This window comes from Hyla sarda, chromosome 2 (genome assembly GCF_029499605.1).
Source record: "Hyla sarda isolate aHylSar1 chromosome 2, aHylSar1.hap1, whole genome shotgun sequence".
Classification (NCBI taxonomy): Eukaryota; Metazoa; Chordata; class Amphibia; order Anura; family Hylidae; genus Hyla; species Hyla sarda.
This window is the reverse complement of record NC_079190.1, coordinates 189,031,977-189,051,080: the sequence shown is the minus strand read 5'-3', so window position 1 is coordinate 189,051,080 and position 19,104 is coordinate 189,031,977. Positions and strand designations below refer to the sequence as shown.

Below are 19,104 nucleotides of genomic sequence, written 5' to 3'. Positions count from 1 at the left end.
CACTTTAGGCAATACAGATGCACTGTGTTATGTCCAGAGCAGGGCTTGAGGGATCACTGCATGAGGGAACAAATCTCTTTGATATTTTTATGTATCACTTATCACACTGTCATGTACTGCAGTAGACATAATTTTCCTTTTATAATATAAAACATAAAAATCCTATAGAAACATCCTATATAATCCGAGTTACTGAGACAAAAGTCCAAAGCTAAGGGTATGTAAGAAATTCGACATGGATTGCAATGGACTGTCTGTCAAAACCTGTGTGACATCTGCATTGCAAAATCTGTGTGACATCTGCATTGTATCTGATTCCCATTGATTTCAATGGGAAAATTTCAACCATGTGCTTGCAAAGTATTTTTTACTCCAAGAATTGACATGTCAATGGGACACAGATTTCACATACAGTCATGACCATAAATGTTGGCACCCCTGACATTTTTCAAGAAAATTAAGTATTTCTCACAGAAAAGGATTGCAGTAACACATGTTTTGCTATACACATGTTTATTCCCTTTGGGTGTATTGGAACTAAACCAAAAAAGGGAGGGGAAAAAGCAAATTGGACATTTTGTCACACCAAACACCAAAAATGTGCTGGACAAAATTATTGGCGCCCTTTCAAAATTGTGCATAAATAAGATTGTTTCAAGCATGTGATGCTCCTTTAAACTCACCTGGGGCAAGTAACAGGTGTGGGCAATATAAAAATCACACCTGAAAGCAGATAAAAAGGAGAGACGTTCACTTAGTCTTTGCATTGTGTGTCTGTGTGTGCCACACTAAGCATGGACAACAGAAAGAGGAGAAGAGAACTGTCTGAGGACTTGAGAACCAAAATTGTGGAAAAATATCAACAATCTCAAGGTTACAAGTCCATCTCCAGAGATCTAGATTTGCCTTTGTCCACAGTGCGAAACATTATCAAGAAGTTTGCAACCCATGGCACTGTAGCTAATCTCCCTGGGCATGGATGGAAGAGAAAAATTGATGAAACGTATGAACGCAGGCTAGTCCAGATGGTGGATAAGCAGCCCCAAACAAGTTCCAAAGATAGTCAAGCTGTCCTGCAGGCTCGGGGAACATCAGTGTCAGCGCAAACTATCCGCCGACATTTAAATGAAATGAAACGCTATGGCAGGAGCCCAGGATGACTCCACTGCTGACAGAGAGGCTACATTTTGCCAAAATGAACTTGAGTGACTGAAAATCCTTCTGGGAAAAAGTATTGTGGACAGATGAGACCAAGATAGAGCTTTTTGGTAAAGCACATCATTCTACTGTTTACCGAAAATGGAATGAGGCCTAAAAAGAAAAGAACACAGTACCTACAGTGAATTGTTGTGGAGGTTCAATGATGTTTTGAGGTTGTTTTGCTGCCTCTGGCACTGGGTGCCTTGAATGTGTGCAAGGCATCATGAAATCTGAGGATTACCAATGGATTTTGGGTTGCACTGTTCAGCCCAGTGTCAGAAAGCTGGGTTTGCATCCCAGAGATTTTGGGTCTTCCAGCAGGACAATGACCCCAAACATATGTCAAAAAGCATCCAGAAATGGATGGCAACAATACGGGGAGGGTTCTGAAGTGGCCAGCAATGGGTCCAGATCTAAATCCCATTGAACACCTGTGGAGAGATCTTAAAATTGCTGTTGGGAAAAGGTGCCCTTCCAATAAGAGAGACCTGGAGCAGTCTGCAAAGGAAGAGTGGTCCAACATTTTGGCCTAGAGGTGTAAGAACCTTATTAATGGCTATAGGAAGCAACTGATTTCAGTTATTTTTTCCAAAGGGTGTGCAACCAAATATTAAGTTAAGGGTGGCAATAATTTTGTCCAGACCATTTTTGGAGTTTGGTGTGACATTATGTCCTATTAGCTTTTTTTCCTCCCTTTTTTTGGTTTAGTTCCAATACACACAAAGGGAAGAAACATGGGTATAGCAAAACTCGTGTTACTGTAATCCTTTTCTGTGAGAAATACTTAATTTTCTTGAAAAATTTCAAGGGCGGCAACATTTACTGACTGTAGTTCTTTCCTGTAGTTCGAAAGTGTGCATAATTTCCTGTTGGTTTTAGATGCAGATTTTTTGTGCATTTCCTTGTCCGAAAAAATCAACACAAAATACCTAGTGTGCACATAACCTTAAGTGTTAGTCCTCATATAGCCTGCCATTTTAACAATAAAATGTCAAGCTGTATTCTATTAAATTTTCCTTACTATAATTTCATTACTATTTTAACCCCTTGCCATCGCTAACAGGTGACTTTTTTCATTTTTTCAATCCTGCCTTCAAAGACCCATAACTTTACCGAGGCCGAGTACTGAGGGCCTAGTTTTATTTTTTAATGGCACATTGTAATGAACTATATTATGTATTTATATAAAAAAAAACTTTTTCAAATCTATTTGTGAAAAGGTCTTTTTTTTTTCATATGGCATTTTTCTAGGGGCAGAAAGGCTATGTTCACATGGCAGAATGTCCATCCATTCCCAGCATGCAGCAGCATGTTCTGCCAGCATCTGCTGTCAGTTGAATTTCCACTCTAGGACCGCTCGGAAATGCACCGTTTTCATAGAGGGCAATGTATTACGGAGAACTTTCTGCAGAAAGAATTGACTTGTTAATTCTTTCTGTGTAGCTGAAAACGGAATTTCCATGGCAAATGTTTCCACTGGGTATATTGTGTTGTGCGCACGGTGTAGCGGATCATGAATTAGTGTTATCTTAGATCCTAGACAATGCAACAAGAGTTTCATCTGTAATTTACAACAGATACCTGCTGCAGTGCTCACTGTCTGGTACAAGTGGCGCCATTGTAAATATATGTAAAATGGGGGTTAAATTCCTAGTTAACATGTAATATTTCATTCTTCTGGGTCATGCATATAATGTGAACATATCTTGCTTTATGTAGGTGTCTCTTCACCTAGTCACTAAAGGTAAAGCGGTGTGACTTTAGAAGTTAATATGGGAACTAACTAGCACAAAATTTCTGAACATAGAGAAAGAAAATGGGCAGGGTATTGTCTGTAGATGTGGGCAGCTTAAAAGTAAACTAGACAACTTTATTTGAGAACAGGGCATTGGCCCTGGTTGTACGTGTCGTTGCAGCTTAAGGTTACAACATAAGGCATAAGAAATCAGATGATAGAGGTAGATTGTAGCAATAGCCATCATTCTTGTGTGAATAAAACTGGGGAAACAAGCAGCTTAAGACATCCGCTACAGCGTATTTGCATGTCCAGGTGACATTCACAAGAACCACACTATTTATCAGAGTGCGTCAAATATAAATCCCTTCTTCTGTATAGATAAATGACATGGTCTCATTTTTTTTTGCTGGTGCCTTTAGTTAAATAACCTCCACATTTCCATCTCTTCAGATCAAAATCACTCAGATGTGCAGCGACACAATTCAGTCTCCATGCATTTTTCATGTTCAGAACTTGCGCTCATGTCACATCAGTCAGAGAAAAGGGGATTGATTAAGGAGCAGTTTGACGACTTGGCTGATCACCAGAGATCTGAATGCAGAAGTGCCGCGGCAAAGAAGTCGACTGCTACACAAAGCTGTAACAGCTCTTTAGGGAACAAGCTTATAAGAGATTCACCACAAAACAGACACTAGCATTACGATGATCACATAAGATGTTTTACAAAGAACAAATCTTTTCATAATTAACATTCTGAAATATGTGTCTGTCTGAGAGCAATAAACATATTGGGACACATTTAACTAAATCTTTTGGCTGTTTTCTGCAGTGAAAATGGCCCTAAATTCATAAATGTGCCACTTAGACATATGGGAATTTGACACTCGTATACATAAAGCACACATAAAACCTTTAGGGTCAGACAGAGCGCATCCACAGCGTATTTGATGCTGCGGATGTGCCGGTGGCAGTCACAAGAGTGAGCTCCCTGCCTCGGCCGGGTAGCTCTGTGTGTCCGCTTGTAGCAGTGGATTTCCCATTGTAGACACAGTGCCTGCTCATAACAGATGTGCATTGGAAAATTACACAAAATTTTCCACAGCTGATTATGCTACCCATTGACTCTAATAAGTAGCAAAATCCAGTGAAGAAAATCTGCAGCAAAACATGCATGTGTGAATGTACATACGGGGAGATTCATAAGAAAATTGTGCAAACGGAAAGATGAAGTTGTCCATAGCAACCGATCAGAAACTAATTTGAAAAATGAAAGAAGCAATGCTATAGGCAACTGCTTTACTGTTCTTGTGCACAAAGTTTAATAAATTCCCCCCCCCCCCCCCCCCCCCCAAGGTTATATGCACTGTCTAAAAGAGAAACTGTCTTTGTTGCCCATATAAATCAATTACAGTGCAGCTTTGATTTTACCAAAGCCATTTAAGAAATATAAGCTGTGATTGGCTGCTATGGGCAACGTAGACAGTTTTTGATTCATTTCCCTCCTTCCCATTGTGCAGTGAACCCTCGACTTACCATGGCCCCGACATACGATTTCTTTCACTAACGATGGCCTCACAAAGCCCATTGTAAAATTAATAAGGCATCGATTTACAATGCCTCTGTATGTCGGGCCATTGTGCAAAATGGCTATCCAGCTAACTGCAGGAACCATTTAATGTGCCCCGTTCTGCTGCACACTGCACAGACACAGTGAGTCTTCATTACTCAAATGTTTTTCATTCTGTCCCGGGCTCCTCAGCTTCACGCTTTAACCCTATTTTAGACATACTCATCAGTTTATTTGGAGGAATACTACAAATTCTAATATGCAATGTTCAACCTGTTTCTGGGCTGTAAACACAGTAACAGCCTAAATAAGTCTCTTTTGCCTAATTTTATGGACATTATAATCACAAACATGACTTGACAGACCTTTTCCCGTTGACATCCGTGCAATTCAAAGGGGGGGAAAAAACAGCTATTTCCCCATTAAGCGTGAATATAGCTTCACTGAGTACAATTGGTTTGACCTGGCATTGGTTACCTGATAGTTTTCTAACTTGACCACAACTCCAATGTAAGGATAATTAGACAGAAAAAGAAAAAACTAATTCTGTGCAGATGCTTTCTAAATATTGCTTGTGCCATTCTTTATTCTAAAAAGCATTCTATGATGTGTTGGGCTATGTTCAAATCAATGTTCCAAGCTCCATTAGAGAGCTCCATTCACTGAGTACGTTGAAATGACAGGACTTTAGTGTAGGTAAAATCCTGGATTTTAGTTTAATTCTTTAATAAAATGCTGAGAAATAATGAACATCTAATGGAACCATGGTTGACCCCATTCAAAGTGAAGGAGACCTGTCGGGATTTATTGTTGTCCGATGTTGCATCCTCCATCCAGCCCCATTATCAGCAGCTATAACAAAGCTCCCGAACTGAGCTCCGCAACGCTGATGTGAACATTGCCCTAATGTGGCCTGTGATATTGTTATAAGGTGACTAATGCAGTCTTATCGACTGAGGTGAAATTAGAGACGAAACTTTATTTTCTGAGGTCTCTCGAAGTTTTTCATATTGACTCAGTCACAGTGTTTCTTGGATTCTCTTGTCACATCACAAGTCTTCGGTGCTCAGAACACGCTGATCTACTCTAATGACTGTGTGTTTCTTTTTTCTCCTGAAGATTTTCAATTACCTGTTCAGTGTGCAAAGAAAACCCAGGCTTATCCAGAGAGCAGGGCTCATCCCGTCTGCTCGCACTGGCACTAATCACATTCATATTTCTCTTCTCTTTGCCATCTATTTGATGACTCCTTTTCAGGATTGTGCACAGCGTTATTACTAAGTTTAACAAGTAAATGTCTGAATTATTACTTGTCATTTCCTTTTGACAGCGGGTATGAACAGGACAAAAGTGTGTTGCGTAGAAAAGAATGGGAAAGGAGAAGTCAAGATGTACAACCAAGTGAGGATTTCTTTTTTGCCAATTATCCCCTTTTCAGCGAACCATACAAGGTAACATGTACATATATTAGACATTTATATATATAGACCTATGTTAATGAATTACATTTGACACCTGCATATATGCATATTGTAGCATACAGCCATTTCTACTTCAACAGTGAAAATACAACTGGAAACAGTACAAAGGTATTACTGCAAAAGAAACCATGGAAGTGGTATATGAACACTACTGGCACTATAAAACTTTACACTTAAAAGGACTTACTAAAAACTGTTATCTGGGGGGGGGGGGGGGGTCAAAGAGCAAGAGCCAGTTAAAATGTAGGCCATAGATCAATGGTTGCACTGGGAAGAGTTCATATGAGCTGAGAAAATAAGAGTTTGCCCATAGCAGACAGGTCTTAATGTTCATACAAAAGACAACCCAACCTCAAGGACTCTAAACACTTAAAAAATGGGGCATAATGTGTAATAATTTTATATTAGGAGACCGCTCTTCAATTTCATATACTTGTTTATTAAAAATAATAAGTAAAAACAATAAAAAAGTTCAACAAGCATAAGCACTAATAACAATAGCCTACCACTGGGCCCTAGTGGTAGGAAAAATGCAGATATATACACTGATATACTTGGGGATTAAAATACTATAACTGGCAGGTCATTCAAGATTAAATGCTAAGCTCAAACATTTGAAGATATCATGCACAATAGATGGTAAATGTTTCATAAACCGGCAACCGGTAATCCGGCACTTCAGATTGATTGCTGTGTAATAGTAAATGTCCCTTTCGTGCCACTCACAAGCTTATGAAAAAGGTGATCATGAATGTATTATAGTACATATACAGTCATGGCCGTAAATATTGGCATTCCTGAAAATTTCTCACAGACAAGGATTGCAGTAACACATGTTTTACTATACACAGGTTTATTCCCTTTGTGTGTATTGGAACTAAACCAAAAAAGGGTGAAAAAAAGCAAATTGGACATAATTTCACACCAAACTCCAAAAATGGGCAAGACAAAATTATTGGCACCCTTAACTTGCACACCCTTTGGAAAAAATAACTGAAATCAGTCGCTTCCTATAACCATCAATAAGCTTCTTACACCTCTCAGCCGGAATGTTGGACCACTCTTCTTTTGCAAACTGCTCCAGGTCTCTCTTATTGGAAGGGCGCCTTTTCCCAACAGCAATTTTAAGATCTCTCCACAGGTGTACAATGGGATTTAGATCTGGACTCATTGCTGGCCACTTCAGAACTCTCCAGCGCTTTGTTGCCATCCATTTCTGGGTGCTTTTTTACGTATGTTTGGGGTTATTGTCCTGCTAGAAGACCAAAGATCTCGGACGCAACCCAGCTTTCTGACACTGGGCTGTACAGTGTGACCCAAAATCCATTGGCAATCCTCAGATTTCAAGATGCCTTGCACACATTCAAGGCACCCAGTGCCAGAGGCAGTAAGACAACCCCAAAACATCATTGAACCTCCACAACATTTCACTGTAGGCACTGTGTTCTTTTCTTTCTAGGCTTCATTCCCTTTTCGGTAAACAGTAGAATTATGTCCTTTACCAAAAAGCTCTATCTTGGTCTCATCTGTCCACAAGACGTTTTCCTAGAAGGATTTTTGCTTACTCAAGTTCATTTTGGCAATATGTAGTCTTGCTTTTTTATGTCTCTGTGTCAGCAGTGGGGTCCTCTTGGGTCTCCTGCCTTAGCGTTTCATTTCATTTAAATGTCAACGGATAGTTTGCGCTGACACTGATGCTCCCTGAGCGTGCAGGACAGCTTGAATATATTTGGAACTTGTTTGGGGCTCCTTATCCATCTGGACTATAGTGCATTGACACCTTTCATCAATTTTTCTCTTCTGTCCATGCCCAGGGAGATTAACTACAGTGCCATGGGTTGCAAACTTCTTGATAATGTTGCGCACTGTGGACAACTGCAAATCTAGATCTCTGGAGATGGACTTGTAGCCTTGAGATTGTTGATATTTTTCCACAATTTTGGTTCTCAAGTCCTCAGACAGTTCTCTTCTCCTCTTTCTGTTGTCTATGCTTAGTGTGGCACACACAGACACACAATGCAAAGACTAAGTGATCTTCTTTCCTTTTTATATGCTTTCAGGTGTGATTTTTATATTGTCCACACCTGTTACTTGCCCCAGGTAAGTTTAAAGGAGCATCACATGCTTAAAACAATGTTATTTTTCCACAATTTTGAAAGGGTGCCAATAATTTTGTCCAGACCATTTTTGGAGTTTGGTGTGACATTATGTCCAATTAGCTTTTTTCCTCCCTTTTTTGGTTTAGTTCCAATACACACAAAGGGAATAAATATGTGTATGGCAAAACATGTGTTAATTCAATCCTTTTCTGTTAGAAATACTTCAGTTTCTTGAAACATTTCAGGGGTGCCAACATTTACGGCTATGACTGTATATTATTTTTTTTTATTGGAAAAGGGGGGTAATTCAAACTTTTATTCAGGAAGGGGTTAAATCACATTTATTGACTGTTTTTTTTTACTTTTGTTACACTTTTTTTTTTTTAGCCCTTGTAGGGGACTATTACATGCAATTTCTTTGATTGCATACACTGAACAATGCTATGCCATAGCATAGCATTGATCAGTGTAATCTGTCCTCGATTGCTCCAGCCTGGATCTCAGGCTTGGAGCAATTAAACGCCAATTGGACAGCGAGGACAAAGGTAAGGCCCCTTCCGCTGTCCTCTCAGATGTTCTGAACTAACCGACAGTATTTTCTCCCGGTTTAGACGCTGCAATCACTCTGATCGCAGCTTCTAAAGGGTTAATACTGGACATCAGCCCGATTGTCAATGTCTGGTATTAGTCGTGGCTCCTGGTTGCTGATTGCAACCGGGACCTGCCAGGTGTGAAGTGCACTCAGCTCCAGAGTGCACTTCACATAACGTGAGCTGGTGCAGGACGTAAATATATGCCCTGCATCATTAAGGGGTTAAGTGGTCGAGCCATAGACCTGAATCAAATTGAACATCTCTGTAGTGACCTAGAAATGACTTCCACCAACGGTCCCCATCCAACCTGATGGTGATTGTGAGGATCTGCAGAGAAAAATCGCTGAAAATCCCCAAATCCAGTTGTGCAAACCTGGTACCTCCTACCCAAGAAGACTGAAGGCTGTAATCCCTGCCAGAGGTGCTTCAACTAAGTACTGTGTAAATGGTCTGAGTAAAGTCCAAACATAAAATGTAAAAAATTTCCAAAGATACTGTATACTTGTATTACCTTTATTCTTTATAATTCTATATGGTTTACCAATAATTCTGTAGAAAATTGGATTATATATATATATATATATATATATATATATATATATATATATGCTTTACAGAAGAAAAAAAAAGGCCAATTCTGGAGCACAGCCATGCATAAGATGCCTCTCCACCTCTTCAACTGTAGGGGACTTATTTAGAACACCCCATTTTTCTTCCACTTTCCCATTCACCTTGCCTTGTTTACCTTTTCTTTATGTATGATATATGTACTAATTTTCAACCCTTTCCTTCTGAATTAGGATTATAACCGATAACTTTGTTCAGGCCCCCTCCATCCCTAGTTTCTAATAGAATAATAACTGACCTTTATCCAATTCATATTTGTCCCTCAGTTAAAAACATTAATTCAGGTATTTTCCACTTCTGGTATTGTGGGCATGCCTTTCCTGTTCTCATCTCTTTATCGATTCGAAAACAAATTAAAAATGACATTAAATAAAATTCTCTACCTAAAAAAAATTAAAAAAATTATTAAAAGCATTTTTAAATAAAAAAATATGAAAATTAAATATATGTTACCACACTGATACCATAATGACCTTTAGAAAAAAGTTTTTAAAAAAACCTTCAGATTTGCTGAAATCTCTCATATAACTTTCTTAGTAAAAATTGTAGCCGATTGCATTGATAAAACTTTATTTTTCATCCCTAACTTTTTCTATGGGGACTTTTTCTATGGGGACCAATATTTATTTTGCCAAAATTTGGCAAATGGATCATAAAATGTTTCCTTAAAGGGGCACTCCTGCCCTAAGACATCTTATCCCCTATCTAAAGGATAGGGGATAAGATGTCTGTTCGCGGGGGTCCCGCCGTTGGGGACCCCCGCTATTTTGCATTTGGCACCCACCTCTTTGAGCTGCACGCCGCGCTGCCAGCTCACAAACTGCCGGGTGCCGACCACGGGGCTGGAGTATCATGATGTCACGACTCTGCCCCCGTGTGACGTCACGCCCGCCCCTGCTATGCAAGTCTATGGGAGGGGGCATGGCGCCCCCTTGTCGGCACCCGGCAGTTTGTGAGCTGGCAGCGCAGCGTAGAGCTCAAAGAGGTGGGTGCTGAATGCAAGATTGCGGAGGTCCCCGCAGTCAGACATCTTATCCCCTATCCTTTGGATAGGGGATAAGATATCTTAGGGCCGGAGTACCCATTTACACAAAAAAGAACCTGATCCTCTTTTCTCACTCCCCTCTTATGCTTATGGAGTTCCTGTTCCTTTTTATACTGAATCCCGTGTAGTGTATATGTGTCCGCCTGAAAGTAAATAACTAGAAAATCAGGCCAAATGCCGTTTTCTGTTTACACTGTTTACATATACAATATTTGAGGGTCATCTCCAAAAAATGCTGAATCTGTTTATTGTAGATTTGCTATAGCTTCTTGTCACCTTGCTTTGACTTTGAAGTGACAGACCTAGAAGCGTTCTTTATCCAATCATTTTACTAGGATGCTGACATGCTTACAGCTCCAGGTAGCCATAGAAATCTTTCACACTTTCACATCAGAAATAAATCCATTTACCGGAAAAGTAGAACAAATCATATTTGCAAGAGGCACATGGTACCTTTATGAGCAGCATTTTATAACCTATTTTTTAGGGGTTTAAGCAGGATTTTCTTAAGGGAAAGAAAGGTGGGGTTAAGAAAACAATTCTGCCACATACAGTATTATCATCATAATATTGTTACTAAATAAAATAAAAAACTATACAAAGACCAATATCCCCTGAACAATAGTAGATACACAGTTTCTGAAGATCATATATGTGATTACAGTGCCGTTATATCCAAAGATCTTACAGGTGGCATCTTCTTTGCTTGGAGTCAGCCACTTTCACTTTGAACATATCTATACAGCCCAGACTGATAGAATGATTTTTTTGAAGCCCCAAGTCATCTCTGCAGAACCATCCAAACAAACATATTGGGTTTTGCACTTTTCCAGCATCCTTTTATACCTTTCCTCCATCTATAATGTAGTAATAATGCCACCCCTTGGTTGTAACAATGTAATAATGTAATAAGTAATAATACCACCCCTTGGTTGCCCACAAGATCATTTGCCTGGTGTATTGAAAGCCTTATCCTGGTACAGTACTTTTTCAGACTATAAGATAAATGCCTCTAGGTGTCAACTCCTCTATTTGTCAACACAGTCAACCCCATGATAGCATTTACCATTGGTGCTAACATCCTCACCGACACTTTCGTACTTGGGGGTTGAAATACGTAGGAGCTCTTTTTCGTTATATGATCTTAAGTTCCCAAATTTTATAATAAAAATGTTACAAAGTTACAGAGAAGTGAGGTTCTCCCCCTGACATTATTTGTTTTAGATAATACGTTTTGTGAGACTCTTGTGAGACATTTAAACAATCTCACTACTTATTAAACAAGTGGATTATCAAAGATTGTTAACAGCCGTTGTTACATTCTTGTCAAACCAGAAAACAGTAAGTATGGCGTATAACAAGTTGGCTCTGACTAAAATCAGTGGGGGTCTACAGTTACCTATTGTGCATAGTTACAATTTAGCACCATTGTTTCGACATGTAAGAGATTGAGTACATGAAAAAAGACGTTTCTCTAATATATCTCTTGATTTGGCAGGTCAATATAACTTAACTTCTTTACTACACTGTAAATATGCTGCTCTTCCTTCTCATATTAAAAGAAGTGTGGCATTGATAGATATGGTGGTGGTGTGGAAGGCAATCCGGAAGCTCTATTTCCTTCTATTTAGTTTATCTAAACACATACCTTTGTGGTCACAGCCTTTATCTCCCCCTGGGAGACAGAATATTTTGTTTCGTAAATGAAGATACCAAGGTGTTTACAGAATGGGGGATCTTAAAAATGATACAGAGGATGGACTGGTTTCCTGGCCAGAGCTTATGTCTAAATATAATCTGGGATTGAATCACTATTTACAATATGTACAATTGATTTTTTTATTTTAAGACTCAAGTATAGGATGTGGGTAGGGTGGAGGAAGATGGAGACTTTGACTTCTAGGTCTAGCATTGACATTTGATTATCTCTCTTATATTCATAGAGAGTGTAGCTGAACACTGCTGTAGAAGACGACCCTAGCATAAATAAATGGATACTCTATGGGTGGGACAACATATGTAAAGCTATGATCAATAAACTATGTAGTAAAGTGTATTTCAAACTTTTGCACAAGGCTACATATGTTTGTATCTACCAAACAGAGATGGCTTGGCTCACTACTTTAGGCAATGTTGCATTGCCCAGCTATACAGCCGATCTGGGGTCATAGAAAACATTGAACATGTTTGGACAGCAGAGGTGCCCATGCTGCCACAAGTGATACTGTTTAACAATCTGACCAACCTGATGTTCTCCTGAGGAAATTGGGGTGAAAATTCTTCATTTTGTGCTATTTGGTGGCCAAGAAATGTATTCTGAGGTATTAGCTTCTTTCCATAGACCCATCTATCCATGAAATAATAACTACCTTGAGATCTCTTCTTCTATATGATAAAAAAAAATGAGATGGAGAATCATAACAAGGATAAGAAAAAAATCTTTGCAAAATGGAGAGCTTTATTGTACACAATCATACACCCATTATACACAAACAATTACACATCTAATGGCTATGTACAATGCCCTGGATGGTACAGTAAGGAAGACTTGAGAGGTCATTTGGGTAGGCACCTAATTCAAAAGACTACTTTACTACCAAGAAGATGGTAAGGGAAGGAGGGGATTTTTATTGAAGTGAGATGGAGCATCATAACAAATAGAAGAAAAAATATTTTGCAAAGGGGAGAAGTTTTATTGTACATCACCATACACAATTACCCATCTAATGTATATTTGCAATGCACTCAATGGTACAGTATGGAAGACTTGATTAGTTGTTTGGGTAGGTACACGATTTAAGACTACTTGACTGCTGATGGAGGAAAGGAGGGGATTTTCCTTGAATTTTTTTTTTTTTTTTTTTATAGACCTATTGTTCAGGAAATGGTCATAATTATCTTTATTCCTACGTAATGTATGTAATGATTGTGTATTTATGTCCAAATAGTTCATCTACCTGTTCCTATGACATAGGGAAGATGTATCACAAGGTTAATGCTGTGTTGGATCCTTTATGAACTTATTCCCCTCTTTGTTGGCCATTCTGTGTCATCACACTGTTATATATGTAGACTGTTAAAAGTTAACATACTACGTTTATTATGCGTTTAACTAGGATGTCTTTTGTCTCTTTTAGGGTAAACCGCTTTGTATTTTTTGATACTTTAAAAAAATAAAATAAAAATAAAGATTTGTTAAATAAAGATAAAGAAATAAATATGCAAAGGCTAAGTTTCTACTTAGTTTTTTATGCCACAAAAAAACACAAGAAAAAAAACACCATAAAAAACGCAATAGCATTTTCCTGTGTTTGGTGTTTTTTTTTTTTTCTTGCGTTTTTTCCGAGTGGAAATTGCATTTTTTGGCCGTTTGACGTTTTTTCTAAATTTGTTGTGTACCAAAAAAAAAAAAAGGATGTAGCAATGGAAAAAAATTCATTTCACGGAATTTATAGTTTGTATAACAAAATTTTTATACATTTTTATATAGTGTGTGTGGTTCACTTTTTTTCTCAATTTTTTTGAATTTTTTAGGTAGTACTACTACTCCCAGCATGGAACAGACTGTACTAATAGACATATCGCCCCGGGTGTCACTCCTGACACCTAATGCGATCGTCCATAATCTAGCAGAGATGCGGAGTGGCTCTATACAGCACTCACATGTCTGCTCTGTACTCCGGCCGGCCAGTGATGTGAATAGAACATCACTCATTCATATTTTCCACCCTGAATTGGGATTGGTCGGATGGTTGCAGCCAGTCCCCGCTCTCAGAGGGAAATATGAATGAGTGAGGTTCTATTCATATCACTGGCTATAGTATAGTGCAGAGATGTGGAGCACAGGAAAAAGCCGCTCTGCATCTCTGCAATAGATAGGATGATCATAATGGGTGTCAGGATTGACACCTGCTGTGATCTGTCCTTAACTGCAAGTACTACTACTCCCAACATGGAGCACACTCTGCTCCATGCTGGGAGCTGTAGTACCTCCATTAATAGACAGATCGCAGCAAGTGTAACTTCTGAAACCTGTTGCGTTCTGTCTATTAATGCAGGTACTACAGCTCCCAGTATTGAGCAGAGTGTGCCCCATGTTGGGAGCAGTAGTACCTGCAGTTAAGGAAAGATCACAGCGTATGTCCTTCCTGACACCCGCTGTGATCCTCCTGTATAATGTATAGATGCGGGCGGCCGCTCTTCTATGGTCCCCTGCACTGATGTATATATATACACCTATTCATATTTCCCACAGTGAGTTGTGATTGGCTGCAACCATCTGGCCAATCACAGCTCTCTGTGGGAAATATGAATAGGTGTATATATATGGCAGTGCAGGGGACCATAGAAGAGCCGCATCTATAAATTATACAGAAGGATCGCAATGGACCCGGCGCGATCTGTCAATTGGTATAGGTACTACTACTCCCATCATTGAATAGTGTGTTCCATGCTGGGAGTAGTAGTATTACCTAAGATATGTAAAAAAAAAAGTACACTACATTTTTATTATTGTCAGCTACATTTTTAGGTCCCTGCCCGCCCACATAAATTGATCCCTGTTTAAAAAAATTATAAAAAATGTTGTTATAAAAAAAGATACATTTTGTTGGATACAATTGTTTACATCACTACTGTATCTTTTTTATTTATTTTTTTAATGGTACCCTATGAAATTTTATTAAAAAAGGTATCTCAATCACTTTTTTGGATCCAAAAAGAATAAAAACCGCCTGCAAAAATGGCTTGGCGCTTTTTTTTTACTCCCGTAGACTTCTATGGGACAAAAACGACATGTTTTCAAGAAAAAAACGCCATAGGCTCAACATGCTGTGAATTTTCAAAACCGCCAAGGAGCTAAAAAAAAAAGCTCTGTAGGATTTTTTCAATGAAAGAACGCCATGGGGGCCATTTTGGCCTTTTTTGGGGGGGAAAATGCACAAGAAAAAAAAACTATTTTAAATTTAGCCTACTGAACTGTGTGTGTGTGTGTGGGGGGGGGACACTGGGGTTCATTTTTTGTGCCTTGGTCTTTAGTTTTTATTGGTAATTAAACTTTTTGATCACTTTTTATAAATTTATTTCTGGTATTTGGTTTTCTTTTATTTGTTTATGCAGTTCACCATGCAGGATCATAAACATTTTTTTTAATAGTTCGGACAATTCTGCACATATATTTTTTTTCATTCTTTGAAAATTCGAAAAGGAAGGACATTTTAGTTTTAAAAGGGAAGGCTATTTTATATTTTTTTGTTTTTTATCTTTTTACACTTTTTCAGTCCCTTAGGGGACTATTAAAGCAATCATTGGCTTGCTTATACTGATCAGTGTTATACAGACAGTATCAGCAGTGCTAATATGACTGGGACAAAGGCCTTCAGAAGGCCATCATCACCAGTATTAACTGATAGGCACCCAAAGATCGCTTTGCTGGGGTGCTGATCAGTCACCTGAAACCTCCAGTCATTTGTCCTTTTAAATGCTACTTTTAAGGGTGAAATGATCAACATCAGTGTGATTGCTAATGACAGTTATTTACTGTGAGCTCCTGAGCTTGTGTTATAGTCCCTCATGACATGCATGATGAGTATCAAATTATCAGCATCTCGCTGAAAATGGAATGCCAACAAATACTGTAACCGGAGTCAACTTTGGAGCCATATGCACTATTTTCAGTAGACTAAAAAAAGAGCAGTCTGCTGCACTTTGGAATCTGCTGAAAATAATGTATGCGGCCCTAAGGGTGACTTCGTTCAAACCAATGAAATGAATATCATCTGCTGTCTTCCATTACAGTATACATCCGCATCTAACAAGAGGCAGAAGGCAGTGTGGACCTAGTGTGAGTCCTGTTTTGATTGTGTTGTTTAACCTGACCTACCAGACCTGCTGTGTGTAAAGTCAAACTGGGGAGCGGAGTCTAAGCACTCTCTAGGTTTTCACCCTTTATCTCCCTCTAGGATGCAAAAGATAGACTTCTGCTGCTAGAGAGTACCAGTCACTACCCCAATAGTGGTTCCAGTATAGGTAGTGGCAGTCAAAGCAGGTCTAACAGTCCCATTGCTTACGAAGTCCATGCTGCCCAGAATCAACACATATTTTGTGCAGAAATAACTGTTAAAAATTAAAGTCCCATTCACTTTCAAAGTGTAAACTGAGTAGCAGCCTCCCATTAAGATCAATTGGAGGCTTTTGCAAGGGGAACACTTTCGGAATAAATTTCGAGAGAAATGTTCATAGTATGCATGGATCCTAAGAGCTCCCATGCTAAAGTTCACTCATTAATTACTACGTAGCCTGCTTCAATCTTCAAGGCAATTGTCAAAAGAAAGGACACAGCGCACTCACCATTATGCAGACAACAAATCTTTAAACTTTTAATTCATAGTAGAATAACATAGAGGAACATATCCAGTGCAGGGGAGAGGATATACAAAAGGTGGGCAGAGATGTACACATCTGTTATCTGCCCCCTCCCCTGCACTGGATATGTTTCACCGATTATTCTACTATGAAATAATCATTTAAAGATTTATTGTCTGCATAATGGTGAGTGCGCTTTCTTTTCTTTTAACCATTGTCTTGAAGTTTATGCTCTATGATTTGCACATCCCAGAAGACTAGTTATGCTGTGCTAATAATTAGTAGATATTCCTATCAGCAAACAAAAAAAAAGGAGTGGATATCGAAATGAATGGTACCCGCTTCTCTCTGCCACAGTATATTCGGCATTCTGTTCTCAGTGGGATGCCTACAGATATCTGTGATAAAAAGTTTAAGTGCAGTATGAACCTAGCCTAGCAGTTACAGCTCAAGTTGTCCAACTTAGCACACTACATTACATGAGGTATAATATATATACTGTAGAATCAAGATTAATGTACCTCAGACTACAGGCAAAATGACCCATTTGCGAAAATAAAAATACAATATAAATACACATAATGAATAAAATAAAACTTGCCACTAAGCACAAACTTATGACATAGAAATATGATGTTCATAAGAATAATGATATCTAAAAATGTTAAGACATGAGCAGAATGCAATAAACTGTTCTCATTGATAACAATTCAGATGGTACACTTTACAATAAATATCACTGGTGCTCAATACACACATACTGCTATGGACACTACTAATCGCTATTACTACAAGTTCCTCCAGAGGTTGACATTTGCCAACATATATGCGTGTCAATGACTGGAGACCAAAAATGATGCCAATTGATAACTACAGCTATATAGCATCCATACAGTTCAGTCAAACACAGACAAAGTCTGACCTATGCTTACACCTGGGTTATACTATACCTTCAGCACTGCTGATGTTTTGGACTACATTTCCCATGATGCTTTTGCAGCATTTTGGCTGTAAGAGCATCATGGGAGATGTAGTCCAAAACATCTGCAGTGCCAAAGTTGCCTGTGCACTCTAGTTTAAGCATTTCCATATTTTCATACCATGAGTACACATCCCATTAAATGAACAAGGATTTGTAAAAAAAAAAGCAAAGAAAACAGGTTCAGTTACAGTCCAGGTCATGCACAGGAAGGTAACATGTTGCTAATTGTACAGAGCAGATATAGCTGAAACTATAACTGTCTTGTTCTTATGTATCCTAGAAAGATTGAACATGTTTTTAGATGATCTTGCTTTACATTTCTTTTACTAAATATGGAAGTTGTTTTACTTCATCCCCATGAACAATGCTTAGAAAGGCAATTTAAAGGGGTACTCCACTGCCCCAGCATCCAGAACGTTTTATTCCTAACGCTGGGTGCGGGCTGCGGGGGTCGTGACATCACGCCCCTCCCATAGACTTGCACTTAGGGGGCGTTGTGTGACATCATGAGGGGCATGGCCGTGATGTCACGACCCCCGCAGCCCGCACCCAGCGTTTGGAACAAAATGTTCTGGACACTGGGGCAGTGGAGTATCCCTTTAAGAGTGATAGCCTTTTTTTTTTTTTTTACTATATTTACTATATGTATTTCTCTAATGGCATATAAAACATTACAATAACTAAATAACACTTGAGTGATAATTTATCTCCACAGTGAAACATAACATCTGTAGCAATGCTGCTGAATAATTCCATCCTGTTCCTTTCTATGACACGACTACTTTAAATTGCAATTTGCATAATTAAAACCCACACAGAAGAGAAATGTGCTCAGCTGTGAAGGTCATGTTGACCTAATTTAAAGTAGTTTCAATCTGTTAGAAGCACGGTAGCTCAGATTACACTATAAGCATTGGAGAATTCAGGTGTCTGTTGCCAGGTCTGATAAGAACCGACTACAGCTGAATTTTCTTATCCTGTGGGCAGAAGGTGCCAAATTCAGAGACTTGTAGGTTGCCTTATTTATGTCTTGCTGAAATATTATGAATGTTAAAGGGGTACTCCGCCCCTCGACATCTTATCCCCTATCCGAAGGATAGGGGATAAGATGTCTGATTGCGGGGGTCCCGCTGCTTGGGACCCCCGCAATCTCGGCTGCGGCACCCCGCTGTCATCACTGCACAGAGCAAACTCGCTCTGTGTGTAATGACACGCGATACACGGGCCGGAGCATCGTGGCATCACGAAGTACCCCTTCTATAAGTATGCCCACCGAAACATGTGTTTAGAGAAACCTGTTACCACTGTCTGGAATAGGGAAAGGTATGGTTTGACTGCTGCCAAGTTATGTTTACTCCTCTCAGTTGCCAGCAGGTTACCAGTGTAGCTATGAACTAATCATCTGCTAT

At 39.0% G+C, this 19,104-nt stretch overlaps 1 protein-coding gene and 1 long non-coding RNA gene across 6 annotated transcripts in view; one reads left to right on the top strand and one right to left on the bottom strand.

The window, feature by feature from the left end:
• AFF3 (ALF transcription elongation factor 3) overlaps positions 1–19,104 on the top strand; it is a 411,319-nt gene that overhangs the window by 92,346 nt on the left and 299,869 nt on the right. For 3 of the 5 annotated variants that reach the window (XM_056555969.1, XM_056555971.1, XM_056555970.1), the window contains one exon: positions 5,836–5,956. The exons of the other annotated variants lie outside the window; for them this stretch is intronic. In XM_056555969.1, the coding sequence (XP_056411944.1) occupies positions 5,836–5,956 (121 nt within the window). The remainder of the gene's footprint in view (positions 1–5,835; positions 5,957–19,104) is intronic. 5 annotated transcript variants of the gene reach the window in all.
• The window catches only part of LOC130355615 (uncharacterized), a 229,786-nt gene that overhangs the window by 194,550 nt on the left and 16,132 nt on the right, over positions 1–19,104 (bottom strand). The window contains exon 2 of the long non-coding RNA XR_008888596.1: positions 12,596–12,735. This is a non-coding gene — a long non-coding RNA (uncharacterized LOC130355615). The remainder of the gene's footprint in view (positions 1–12,595; positions 12,736–19,104) is intronic.